We start from the raw sequence: 14,708 nt of genomic DNA on the forward strand, positions 1-14,708 counted from the left end.
AGTCAATAAACAACTGAAATATGGCAGTCATCGAATGATGATGATGGTGATCTCGGTGGCCAGTCCCTAAGTATCAGGAGGACGAAGCAGTTTCGACTGCGTGTACCAGCCAAACTCCAAGTAAAAACTTCAGCTAGATGCAGTCAGCCCACTTTTTCCCTACCGCCAGTCTCCTTTAAAAAGCCGAACCGCGGTGGGAATCGAAGCAGGCACCTCTCGATTGCCGGTCGAGTGCGCTTACCACTACGCTACGCTGGTATGTTATTTCCGTCAACAAACCAGGCTTCTAAACCCAAGGAAATAAGACCACGTCGACTACGCCCCCTACACCCTTACAAATGATCTTCACCGCATAGCACGCTCCTAGCCTACCATCACCTCGAATGATATCGTTATCTGCCCTTATTTGTTTAAAACGGGGGGCGTACGCCTCTTTTGTGACACTTATGCTGTTCATAATTGTCACAAAAAAGGTGTACGCCTCCCGTTTTCAACAAATAAAGGCCGATAACGCTATCATTCGAGATGATGGTTGGCTAGGAGCGTGCTATGCGGTGAAGTTCATTTTTAAGAGTGTAGGAAAGACATATCCAAAGATTCCTCCTTGTGACCGAAGAAAGTAGGAAGTCACTGAAAAGGTTAGCCAGCTGCAGGACTCGAACCCACATCTTCTGGATTACCGGTCCAGGGCTCTACCATTGAGCTAAGCTAACACGCCTCTCCAATGACATCCAGGGTTGCGTCATGTGAAGGGACAAATCTCATCCACCCACTCACGCATCCCCCTTTCACTCTTACATGTTTTACATGAGGAGTTTTAGTTTAGCTCAATTGGTAGAGCCCTGGACCGGTAATCCAGAAGTTGTGGGTTGTTCCAGTCCTGCAGCTGGCTAACCTTTTCAGTGACTTCCTACTTTCTTCGTTCATCGTACTTAGGCACTTGAGGCTCTGTGTCATCGGTGTTCCAGCCTCAGAACACCAATTTCCATCGTGATCCTCCTTGTGGAAAGGAACCACCAGAAGCGAACATAATGCTGAAATCCCTTCATTAATGTAAGAGTCACTGCAGTAACGTAATGTATACTATGCAAGTACGAAAAGACGAGATATCCACCTGAGAGACATAATTTATTTACATTGCAAAATCGCGACACTTTTTTTTTTCTTTTGTTCAAAGTTGATTCAGTTAATGAAGCTGCACAGTAAAGTATACTGTGCACGAATGAAATGTACAGCGTACACGCTTAAAAACGAACTTCACCGCATAGCACGCTCCTAGCCAACCATAATCTCGAACGATATCGTTATCTGCCCGGATCTGTTGAAAACGGGAGGCGTACGCCTTTTTTGTGACACTTATGCTCTTCGTAATTGTCACAAAAAAGGCGTACGGCTCCCGTTTTTCTAGCAAATCAGGGCGGATAATGATATCATTCGAGATGATGGTTGGCTAGGAGCGTGCTATGCGATAAAAAGTCATTTCTAAGAGTGTAGGATCGGATGAACACACATAATGAGCCTATAGATATGATGACGTGATATACAAGATGAGGCTATAACATAAAGCTGGTACTGTACAATGAGATATCAAAACGTCAGATAATAAAATACGTATGCATATTTGAACCAAAACGAAACTGAAAGAAGAAGAAAAGAGAAGAGAAAAAGGTACACCTGCACTCTTAAAAATGAACTTCACCGCATAGCACGCTCCTGGCCAACGATCATCTCGGACGATGTCGTTACATGCCCTGATTTGTTGAAAACGGGAGGCGTACGCCATTTTTGTGACAATTATGAACCGCATAAGTGTCACAAAAAAGGCGTACGCCTACCGTTTTCAACAAATCAGGGCAGATAACGATATCATTCGAGCTGATGGTTGGCCAGGAGCGTGCTATGCGGTGAAGTTCATTTTTAAGAGTGTAGTCGGCTCCGAAACGGGCAGAATATTTAACAGGATTTCATCATGCTAGCTTTTGGGAATTTTTCTTCGTCTCTTTATTTGTGTGTGTCCGTACAGGGGGTAGGGGTGCACCGAATTTTGCTACTGCGTTCACCATGCATATCTAGTATTCTATTTTCAAAGATGTTGCTTTCTTCACACAAAGCATTCAAATTGATTTGGCACAGCTCTGCTCCGGTCCAAGTGAACAGTTAAGATACTTTCTTACTAAAATAATAATGTCGAACAATAATGCTGCGCAGTAATATATAATATATACGTATATCGAAGGGGAAAAAAAGAGAGGCAATCGTCTTGATTTTGTAGCAGAAATAAAATTAGGAAGTCACTCGGTGATATAGGAACGCCCAAAGGCTTGCACCAGCGCACCTGTTTTCGAGGCAGGTCATATAGTGTACATATCAAACATTCTAAAAACAGAGCTTTCCCACATTACACGCTCAGAGCCAAACCTCGATAGAGAATGATAGCGCGTGATTTATTTGTGGAGAGGGAGGTGTACGCATTTTTATGACACTTTCCATATCTATAAAATGTGACGAAATGGCGTACGCCCCACTCTCTTCCCAAAACGAGAGGTAATAATGGTTAATAATTCTGCGCAGCACTCTTGAAACAGAACTTCACCGCATAACACGCGTCCAGCTAACCGCCCCATGCACTTGATCTGTTGAAAACGGATGGAGTACGCCATTTTGTGACACTCATGCAGTTACGTTAATCTTCACAAAACGGCGTACGCCCGGCGCTTTGCACAAATAAGAACTGCTAACGGTATATCACTCTGTACAATGGTTGGCCGTCATCGTGTTATGTGGTGAAGTTGTGCTTCACAAAATGAGTGGCTGGCCCCAAGCGTATTATGCCATTAGTTCCGTTTTTTTTTTTTTTTTTTTTTTTACGGTGAAAGCGTACAACAATAAAATACGAATAACAATAAACGATTGCACGTCCTTTTGACTGGAGGATGGAAGCTATAGGCAGAAGCGCAACGGTCATGTGGTGCGCAGTTCTTGGCGCAGCACCCTATACACAGAGTCGTGTTCGTAACAGCACCAACAGTTCTCTCGCAGAAACACTGCACGTGCGTGCATTGCATGGAGTGCACGCGGCGATGATTTGATGTGTGCTCCATCGGTCATTGACTGCGGGACGAGTCACCGTCCTTGTCCTGGGCCATCGTGTCGTTGTTTCGGCACGGCTGAAGAGCCCGTCCAACGTGATACGCGCGTGAAAAGTCTCGGGGGGGAAAAAAACAGTCCTAAGAATAGGCTTCGGTGGGAAACTGCTGAATCACTTCCGATTTGATGCTGGGCATCACACCGACCACGGAGTTCAACTGCTGATGCAGCTGCTGTTGCTGCTGATGCTGTTCCTTCTGGATGACCTCATCGCGCTTCTTCGCTTGCTTCCTCTCCTTGGCTCGCCTGTTCTGGAACCAGATCTTGACCTGGCGCTCGCTCAGGCCTAACATGGCGGCCAGTTCGGATTTTCGTCGGATCGTGATGTATCGGCTGTAGTGGAACTCCTTCTCCAGTTCTAGTCGCTGGTGATCGCTGTACACTACGCGGTACTTGTCTTTCGTTCGGGTTTTTCCTGCAAAGCAAAAAGGGTACAGCACGGTTAGATTATGTGCGTCGAGGAATACCGCGACTCTTATCTATACACTCTTAAAAATGAACTTCACCGCATAGCACGCTCCTCGCCAACCATAATCTCCAATGATATCGTCACCTGCCCTGATTTGTTGCAAACGGGAGGCGTACGCCTTTTTTTGTGACAATTGTGAACAGTGTAAGTGTCACAAAAAAAGGCGTACGCCTCCCGTTTTCAACAAATTGGGGCAGATAACGATATTGCCACGAATCATCATCGCGAAACGTCCAGTGCAGGCACGAAACGGTACATCTCATCCCGGCGAATGCTGAAGAAGAAGCAAGAAGCTTCCAGACACATCGCCCGCTCTCAGGCAAACGCACGTGCGCTCCAAGCTGGAGCATTCATTCTTTGGACTCAGTTGTGTTCAGAGAGCTATCACTCTTGTGTTTTGCTACCAAGTAGTCTAATAAACCGTTCGCTGTTTATTCGACGACTCGACGACCGATTTCGCTTCGTGACAATATCATTCGAGATGATGGTTGGCTAGGAACGTGCTATGCGGTGAAGTTCACTTTTTGAGAGTGAGAGTGACGTGGCAGCAGCGAAAGCGCTGACTATAAAATTAATTACTGACTAACTGGTCGCGAATTGAATCGCAGTATTTCGCTGGGTGACTCGGAGCACGATAATAAAGCACGTGGCAGCTTTTATTTAGCTCTGGTTTGGGTTCGGAACGCCCGAAAGCGCTAGAGGATGACAACAAGACTTAAGAAGGACAAACGAGTGCGTTATCTGTGATAGCAATTAGATTGCCCGATATGTCTATCCTTATATCCGGGAACGAAAAACACGAAGGCGGCGTCTCGCTGAGCGCGAGATTAACATGCGACGATAGCTGCCCGCTAATCCCCTAGAGCCGATAAGCGTTCAGGCGGTGACAAAGCTATCGACCGTCGAAGAGCGGTCGGCAGAGTTTGCGATAGCGGCGTCAAACACACGCTCAGAGGCACCGCAGGCGGCCTTCAATTTCCGTCCTCGCGCTGCCGAGCACGAGCCGACTCAATGTTGCCAGCTTATGTGTCCAAAATCAACCACGCTTGGAGCGCATAGCAAATATCAACATAGTAAATCTAAAAGAGCTAGCTTGAGCGTACACGTGAATTGAACCTTGGGGAGCATTGTTGGCACTTCGAATTGAACAAAAAGTACGCATGCACAAGGAGCAAACTTTTTTTTCAGTTTCCATGTTCAACGTTGTGATCGAGTTATTTTGATCGAATGCACAAGAAATGAAAAGGAAGTAAGAGCGAAAGAGTAGTGTTACTTAGTGCGTACGTTCAACATCTGCCGATGAGATGGAAACCATATACTGGCTGCGACATTTTGATATGGGTACATTACTCTCACAAAATTGCTTGGTCCCTGGCCACACTCTTAAAAATGAACTTCACCGCATAGCACGCTCCTAGCCAACCATCATCTCGAATGATATCGCTGCCCTGATTGGTTAAAAAGGGAAGCGTACGCCTTTTCTGTGACACTTATGCTGTTCATAATTGTCACAGAAAAGGCGTACGCCTCCCGTTTTCAACAAATCAGGACAGATAACGATATCATTCGAGATAATGGTTGGCTAGGACCGTGCTATGCGGTGAAGTTCATTTTTAAGAGTGCACATCCAGCCCACCAACGCTCTGTCCTCAACACCTCTTCACCTTTCTGGACATCACAGGACTTCGATCCTTATTGTGAAGAGGCTCATTATTTCATTCCCCACATCACCACCAGCAATGGGGTAGACTATCGCCCCCTGGCGATGAAACTACCCATTCATCATCTTATAATACGTAAAGCTGTTTGCTCACACCGCACTACACGCCATACAACAGAGGAAACCATAATTATTTACGTGACGCACTTGCAGAGATAGAAAACCTCGAACGAACTTGTGCGTCAGGCGTTGACATGGGAGAAGAGAAATCCTCAGTCATTCCCACTGGCTCACCAACGAACGTGACCTCGCCCGCGGCTGCCTCAGGCGAGTTTCGGTGCGAGGCGGTGCTGATTTTCTACGCGTCTGTCATACACCCTTCACCGTGAAAGTTACTACAAGTGGCTTTGAATTGTTTAATCGTTCTTCTTCTTCTCTCTCTCTCTCTCTCTCTTTATTTTTTATTTTTTTTGCATTTATGCGGAAGAGTGTATATACACTGCTATACACTCTAAAAACAGAACTTCGCCGCATAGCACACTCCTAGCCAGCCAGCACCCCGAATGGCTTGATTCTCTCCCCTGATTTGTTGAAAACGAGGGGCGTACGCCCCTTTTGTGACTCACGCCGTTACGTTAATTGCCACAAAAAGGCGTACTCTCCGCACTTTCCACAAATCAGGAGTGATAACGATATCATTCTAAGCAATACTTGGTCTTCAGCATACTGTCCGGTGAAGTTTTGTTTTAAGAGCATAGTTGTTACCTCAACGAAAACATTGATGATGGCCACGAAAGCTCGCTAAACTTAGCTGCGTTATGCAGGTAGTGCAGCAGATAATGCAAAGCACACAATGCTATGTGCTCGTAAAGAGGACGGTAGGGTATAAACGTCTACAGGTACCTCTTGCGAAGAAAAACACGACGTCAGTTGTTTGTTCGCGCGCTGAGTTTCCGTATGAGAAAAAAAGGAAGCCAATCAAAAAGAAACGAAGCAAGACCGCTCCTCCCTCCGACTATGAATCGTTCATAATTTATGAAAGACCGCTGCTGTTACACTCTAAAAACGAGTTTCAGCGCATAGCACGCCGTGCCCCAATCATCGCGAGGAATGATTGGTTTGTCGTTTCTGATTCGATACGAGAGAGGGGCGTACGCCTTTCTGTGACAATTTGGATATATGGTAATTGCCACAAAAAAGGCGTACGCCTCCCTCTCTCCTCAAATCAAAAGCGATAACCCTATCACTCGCGGCAATGATTGGCACACAGTGTGCTATGCGGTGAAGTTCTGCTTTTAGAGTGTACGTCTGCTCAACTTGAACAGTGAAAGGCACGAAAGAGTGAAAGTCTAAGCGCGCCGACTTCAAAATAACGACGCGCGTCAAAGAGAATCTCGGCAAAACTAACTCGTGCTCACTGTGGCCAATGAGCTGAGCCTGAATGAGCTGCAATGATGCTCAAGCTTGGTAAGCTGCGTATATGAGTGACGCTCACGGCGTGGCAGCGTGAGCACGGAGGCATGACCGACTCGCGCGTTCTTTGATGAGATTTCTCTGATCGGAAACAGATTGAACATGAGTGAGCTGAGCGAAGTATATAGAGTTACTAAATATAGGAATAGTCCACTATTTAGTGACTCTATAGATCAATCTGGAAAGATGAACGAGAAGTGAGTGAGCACGAGCGAGTAATCAGACATATATAGCTGAGCTGAGGATAAGTGATTTTGAATGAGCGGGAGCGAATGGCAGGATGGGATGAAAGGAAGGATGGAAAGGATGTTCTCCACAAGAAGGCAGTCAGGAAAGTCCCCTGCAGATCAAGTGAGCATCATGCGGGGCGTTTCCTCCGTTTGGGTCTTGCCTCGAGAGTGTATATGTTCCTCTCCCTATCGCGAGCTCGACATTCAAATAAAGCGTACTCTAACTGTCTGATATATTAAAAAGCGAGTCAAAACAAAAACTGAAAGGCCCATGTCCGGAACAGGCATTGTTTATCGACAGGAACGGACGGATATTTTGAGAGAAAAACTCGCCGCAAAGGTCCCCTTATCGCTCCTCCTGTCAAAGGATTTCCTGGCGCTATATGTATACGCTATACAAAAGGTGACAGGGCTTATCGCACCTTCAATCATTAGACTTGTCGAGTAAAGCGACCCAAGCTGTTTGAAGCTGCACCGGTCTGTTCTCTGCTCCGTCTATATTCTGTTATTCGAGGTTGAACTTTCGAATATTCGAATTTGTGGATTGTACTAACTCTTTACTATCAGTAATAAGTTCATCGGTACTCAATGTAGACATAATGTTCTCAATTTTGTCTCATTGTTTCCTTCTGAATAGAAAAAATAGGGAAAAAAAACACAGGCTCATACGTTTACCCCCTGGCCTCAAAGGGATGGCTGACAGACACTACCTGTGTCATTCCTTTGTTCTCAACCATTTCTTCAACATTTCAACGTGTCTCATTTTGCAATTTTAGGACAGCATAAAAGTGATAAGTGTCACGCTGGCCTTCCTTGTCAATTCTAGTTGCATATGGCCAATCACCAGACTGCGCAAGCTCATGAGACAAATCGCTAAATTTATGAGAGTGTCGGAGGCATATGGAGCATTTTACTTCACTGCGTATATCTTACATCCAAATTAAATAATCCACCTGAAAAGGCTATAAATAAAAGAATCACCAAAGGGTCAGAAAATGACAAGAAAGAGGGGGAGGGAGAATAAATGTCCTTAAATCTATCTGCTTTCAACGAAACTGAGGTCGAACACTGCACGAATCATATGGTACAGAACACTGAATATAACATCCTGATTTTTAAATTCTACATTATCCAGAACCGGTATAGCAAACAGGGTGCATTGAACACGAATGCAGCCGTATCAAATTCGAAGTGCTTATTGTACAACGAACAGGAATGTACAGGAAGTACAACGACTATACAACGGAATGTAGGAGTGGGGAACAAAGAATCAAGGAAGGAAAGAAGAAGCAGGGAGAAACTTTCAACCAATCAATCTCGTTGGTAATCACTCTGGCCCTAAGTTTCCATTGCATGCACTTTTTAGTTCCTCCCGTATCTCGTATAGAGTTATAAAACATGCTTCGACACTCCACAGTAAAAAATTCATTCTTGTAGTACAAAGGGCCACCGTCTTACGCAAAGAAGCGGTAAAAAAAAAGAAGAAAAAAGATACGCCGATCCTAACTTCGCCCGAAGCTCACGGGACACATAAGGTAACACTGTCTCACACAGGACCAAACAACGCTGCCAGACTTTGCAAAAAGAAACTGAAACCAAACAAACGACAAGACGAGACACATAACCCCGCAGCGAAAACGCCGCGTAAAAAAATATGCCTTCGTAATTGATTTGTCCATCAGGTCCAGGACAGGTCGAACCACGACACGGAGCAGGCGGAACACAGGTGGCGCTGCGTCGCTCATAAAAGGCGCTGCACGGGTGCCTCGTTATGGGAGAGAAAAAAAGGAAGAATGGGGACCCACGGGCGCCAAAGGGACCGGCGGGTGCTACGTCGTCGTTTGGGGTGCGCCTCGGGTGACGGCGTCGTGTCTTTGATGTTGCTTGTACATGCTTAGGACCAGGGTATATACTGTTAATGAGTTTCTCTCTACCTGACCTTGTGCTGTCTCTCGAAGATGACTGAATAGACTTCCCCACAGGTTCAGGGAAGAATTCTCAAAGTGTGAGAACCAAGTCCTCGATATAGGCAGTGAGGTGTGAAGCGAGAAACGTTTAGAAGAGAAGACGTCTGACGGCAATCAAGATTTCGTACTCTGTTATAAACCCGGTAGTCACCTTGCGAAATAATGACGCAGAAATTCGTAAATTACGCATAAATTGGAGACGGAATGGAAGCCGGTGGCATAGGTTCCGTTGCTCAACTGGGGGTCGTCAGCTTGGTCAGCTTTAGTGCTGGCCGTGTTCTTCGAAATACGCGCGCACGACATCATGCACCGTGTTTGGGACGTGTTTCGGAACAAGTTTCGATGCAGACGTCTATAGGCAGATGTCTTCGAACACGAAAAAAGGTAGAATGCCCATTGCGAGTTGCCGTAAGCCGGCTATCATGAACTTTTCTTTTCTTTTTGGAAGTCAGTTTGCATGCAGTTTTTGTAAAGACATCACCAGGAACACTCCTATTGCTACGGTGCCCCTTACAACAGTGGGTTTTGACGGATAGGCTTTTCCGAAGCACTCACACGCACACACTTCGATGAGGAAGAGATAAACTGATGTTCTGAGGCTGGAACAACATAGAGGGGACAGATACAAACAAAGCCTCAAATTGCCTAAGAAATCAACGATGAAAGATGAAAGTCACTGAAAAGGTTAGCCAGCTGTAGGGATCGAACCCACATCTTGGCAATCCAGAAGATGTGGGTTCGATCCCTACAGCTGGCTAACCTTTTCAGTGACTTTCATCTTTCATCGTACACTTCGATGCTTCGCACTCACCAAGCATCGAAGCACTCACGACTAAACTGTAATTAAACTATAACTAACTAAAAATGTCACTAAGCTATATAAAGCTCCCAATAACAGCTCGTGATTTGCGTTCTGAAATTACTGCCTCTATATGCCGCTGTGGTCCACTGCGCAGGTTTTGCGCCCAAAAGTCACTTTGCCGAATAAGTTGATACCTTTTTAAAAGCTTTGTCTGTACGTCTCACTGCACTCTAAAACTAGAACTTCGCCACATTACACGTTCAAGGTAAGCACGGCGTTTTTGTGGCCATTAACATAATCATGCAAAGTGTCAACAGCAACAGATCAATATGATTCACATCACTCCTGACGATGGTTGGCTATATATATTAGTAGCGGGTTATACGGCGAAATTCTGATATTACATAGTGAATAACCATACATCATATCATTGATATTAACTGGGCATTATACATATGTGCATTAACTAACATTGTGAGAAACGTTGACTATTCGCTTCGGTCAACCTTATACGAGTGATCCGCATATGCAGTATGGTACCATCTGCGGCAGAAAGACATTTTGCATTCCCTCTGTTGTCGACAGTTCATTACACTGCGTCGTTTGAAGACGCCGACTGCCATACTAGCTGATGTCCCCTTCATTTGTCATCTTCGAACGGCGTCTCAAGCAAGATACATGGCTACTGAGGTAGACAAAAGGGAAGAGCGGGAGAGAAAGGGACCCCCAGGCACCTTTAGCAAGTTAATGTCCTCTGCGGCTTCAGGGAGCACAAACTATCTATTCTTCAGACGGGTTCGTCTCCTAAACAACAACGACGTTACTCTGCTGATCACTTTAGTTTGGTCATTTCTGGCGGCAAGTAGTCGAGAGAGAATCCCGTTGTAACGGTACGTCAATGTATCGTGAACCTTACGGATCGTGTGCAAAGGGAAGTTTGTGATCGACAAATGGCAATGTCGCGTTCTCTAGTGTTGTGAATGTCCAGTGGCTTTCCAATTCTAACGTCCAGTACTTTCTATTCCCCTCAACACCCAACACGAAATGAATGCGTTCGTCGATTATTGAGTTAGCCCCATAGGACTAACGCCTATAGGCGTCATGTGGTTAAACCACCTGTAATTTGACGAAAGAGAGTTTAATTATTGGGGTAATTTCTACACTATAATGCTCTTCGTCGCATTCACAAACTGTCCAGAAGGCAACTTATATAATCATGCTCCGGATGCTGGCCGAAATTATATAGAGGTCCTCGGTTCGCGTGTACACGCCTTGGTTTGTAATATATACGCTATAGAATTGAGAATGATTCACTGATGACGCCTTGAAGGCCAATCAAGCTTAGTGCATGTGTCGGCATGTACACATTGTGGAAGGGAGTAAGCACGTGCATGCTTCTGGTTGGGTCAACTTCCTTGTGAGAGATTAGCGCCACCGGAAACTAGTCAAGTTTGTCAAAAAGTGGAGTGGCTACATGTTGCCTTACAAGCCTTCCGACAAAGGCTGCCCTGATTAGCCTTATCGAGCCGTGCCGCTGATTCTTAACGGTCGTCCACACAAACGAATCATGCCATCTTTAAGTGAGTAATGAACCCAAAGGAGTTACTGTCAAAGGAATCCATTTTATCTAATCGTCATCCTCAATTTCCGCTCATTTATTACGAATCTGAAGACGCCCAATGCATGGCAACCATTATACTGACGTGTTTCGGTGGAGGAAATAATGCTGTGTGTCTTGAGTATATAGTCACTTCTTAAAAGTAACCTCACGGCAATATCCAGAGCAGAAAAATTGCCGCATTTTACGGCATGTCTATATACACACGCACGCCGATATTAGCGAATTTTGAAAGATATTGGATGGATAACGCGCATCAGGCGGCTTCTGCGACAACTCAGGCGCGTTCAAGTGATGCCCATTTATTTCACCAAGGGTGACGCGGGGCGAATGCTGAACGAGCTCAAGCAACAAATGTGCAGCACCTCCTGGCTAACAGGATCTGCTCGGGATTCGCTACTGTACAAGATCGGTCCAGAGTTATGCTTTCGAGTACCACCTTCTTTCACGCGACAAACGACGAAGGCTGCATGTACCTTACAGCGCACGTCTTCTCTTCAAACTGGGAAAACGAGGCTCTCCGAACTGTAGTGAGTGCGGCGTTGTATAGAGGACGTAGAACACGTCCTTCTCAGGTGTCGGAAATACGTTGATGCTCGAATAGTTTTAGAGGCGAGCCTCTCTCGTGTGGACTCGAGTCACTAAATAGGGACTAAATGGTGACTCTAGTGTGGACCCCCGAGCTTTCAACATCGCGAAACTGTTAGGTCCTCCGTCGTCCGACAAGGTGCCGAGGGCACTTGAAGATTTTCTACATACAACCGGGCTTATGGACATTCTAAAACTCGCTGAATGTGCACTCTTAAAAATGAATTTCACCGCATAGCACACTCCTAGCCAACCATCATCTCAAATGATATCGTTATCTGCCCTGATTTGTTGAAAACGGGGGGGCGTACGCCTTTTTGTGACAATTATGAACAGCACAAGTGTCACAGAAAAGGCGTTCGCCCCCCGTTTTCAACAAATCAGGGCAGATAACGATATCATTTGAGATGATGGTTGGCTAGGAGCGTGCTATGTGGTGAAGTTCATTTTTAAGAGTGTGTGCTGTGTGTGCCCCCAGCAATTTCGACATTTTACTCTCACTTGGTCGAAACTTTTGAACTCCATCATTTTAACTCTCTCATCTGTTTGTACTTTCTGCGTGTAAGCGCACTTAGTCGTAACTCACATCCCCGTTTGTTTGTTTTTTTTTATCACATTACCATCGTCATCTGCGACAACTTCCGCTGTGTCTGCTGCAGACCTGCAGCAGCATAATTGTCACAAAAAGGGCGTACGCCTCCCGTTTTCAACAAATCAGGGCAGATAACGATATCATTCGAGATGATGGTTGGCTAGGAGTGTGCTGTGTGGTGAAGTTCATTTTTAAGAGTGTATGTTACACGTGTACGCGCGCACACGGGGCATCGCGGAAGGACATAGGTGTGCGGCAATTGCACATCGAGAAATTCGGTACATGTCAAGATCATCTATATATCATTCGTATGCCTCCACGCAATAAGATGTAGTATTAGTGACTGTTTAATGCATGAATTAATTAATTTGTCGAGGCAGATATATTCAATGCACCACGCTCCTGAATTTATACGGTGCCTGCTACCTATAATGCGGGCAAATAGCTGCTTACACAAGAGTGCAATTTGAGATTGCATCAAGGGCATGAACACGATCCTGTCAACAATAAAGAGGTTCGACATTGAATATTTTTACGGTCCAGTATCGTTACCCCTACAGCTTGGCATTTCATACGAATGCCCTATTTTGCATGCTTCTGCGGTTACAATAAAATTATCCGATAAGAACTCACCAGAATGGGGTTGCATTGGATACGCCGGTTTCATCATCCATTCAAAGGGCGACCTCGCTGGTGCAGGTCGCTGTTGTGGGCTTCCTTGCTGTGGTTGACCTCCGGGCGAAGGCGTGCCGCTGACGTCGCTACAAGACACCGCAAGGCCCGAGTCTGGGGTCGTGGTCGTCTGTGGGGCATCCGCCGCGTACGCAGCGGTCGCGCCGTACAGCGTGAACGGAGTCTGCACCGAAGGCACGTTCTGAACTCCGGTCCAGTCATCGTAACGGTACGTCCCCGTTCCGGTCGACCAGTAACTCTGGTCTCCAAGACCTTGACACGGAAGGTCCACTGTCGCCGAGGCCTGATACGCGTGAGTGTACTGAGGCGGAGATGAACTCGGAGGTGACGGGTAACAGCCGTACTGGGGCAAGAACGGCGACCCCTGCTGCTGTCGCGTTGGGAACATGATGGCACGTCTGGGGACACAGACAAGACTGTCCTGGTACAACGTGAAGGCTTCCGAGGATCATCTATTGGAGGCGGTCGTATCGACTTTCGAGAGCTCGGGGCGGTACAAGGAGATCCACTGCGCACGCGCAGAGGAGATAGGGAGGCTGAGGATGCGAGGAGGCGTCCGATTGGAGAATACTGAGGGGAGGTTTTGCGCCAAGGGGAGGGAGGATGGTTGAGGACGCCTCTCCCTATGAGGTACGCGCGTGGTCCGTCAAGGGCCCGAGTTTTGGGGAAAATGATGACGGATGATGAGGAATTTGATGGCCCGCTCTTAGTGAGTTGTCCCCCAGATTGTATACAAGGAAGACAAGCGTTGGCAGCTTTGGATGATGAATTTATGATGACTTCTCGAAAGGGAGGGCGCACTTGAGGGGTTCATGAAGCTTAGGTTATTTTTTTGTTTTTGTTTTCTGGAGTGGCAAGGTGAATGTGATCGAGGTGGTGCGGATGAGTCCGAGGCTGTGTGTGCGGAAAGACAGAAGAAAGTGTGGTGCAGAAGGCTGTCAGCTGAGTGATAGCGTCAGTACAGGCATTTATGTCTGTGATCACAATAAAGGAGGCTGAGCTGCTGGCAGTGCTGCATGATTTGTTTTTCGCATGCCTTCAAATATGTGTATTAAAGGAAACAGTGGTAGAGATAAATTGATTCATTTGATGACAGCGCTTGCATGATCGCAAACGATATATACAGAAGCTGGATTGAAGTCTATACCTGCAATCGTTATATATGTGAGTCATCGGTTAACTGTAACGAATTTGTTTTCAGTTCCAGAATAAAAAAAAAGCATGAATTAGAGCGGACGACACAGAGGGACTCAGAACGAGCAACAACATTTACTTTACGCAAAACAGGAAGCATATATACACCACAGACGTGCACGGGAAAACGAAAGGGAAAAGAGGGAAAACGGTGCTGACACCGGGACATTACACCTGCACCAGGATGCAGCACCTTTTTCCTGAGTTGTTTGAGTTCATTGTTTCTGTTGTGCTGTCATTTCATCGTTTCATTGTTTTGGGACCTGCGTGTTTGT

General features: G+C 46.1%; 1 protein-coding gene across 1 annotated transcript; it reads right to left on the reverse strand.

Moving 5' to 3' along the window:
• Positions 1 to 1,109: 1,109 nt before the first annotated feature.
• Positions 1,110 to 14,394, reverse strand: LOC135394833 (homeobox protein CDX-2-like). The gene is made up of 2 exons (XM_064625854.1): positions 13,180 to 14,394; positions 1,110 to 3,562 (listed from the first exon to the last, which is right to left on the reverse strand). Exons 1-2 carry the CDS (start codon positions 13,625 to 13,627, stop codon positions 3,228 to 3,230), a joined length of 783 nt encoding a protein of 260 aa, XP_064481924.1. The 5' UTR covers positions 13,628 to 14,394; the 3' UTR covers positions 1,110 to 3,227.
• Positions 14,395 to 14,708: the final 314 nt, after the last annotated feature.

The sequence above is a fragment of the Ornithodoros turicata genome, chromosome 5 (genome assembly GCF_037126465.1).
Source record: "Ornithodoros turicata isolate Travis chromosome 5, ASM3712646v1, whole genome shotgun sequence".
Classification (NCBI taxonomy): domain Eukaryota; kingdom Metazoa; phylum Arthropoda; class Arachnida; order Ixodida; family Argasidae; genus Ornithodoros; species Ornithodoros turicata.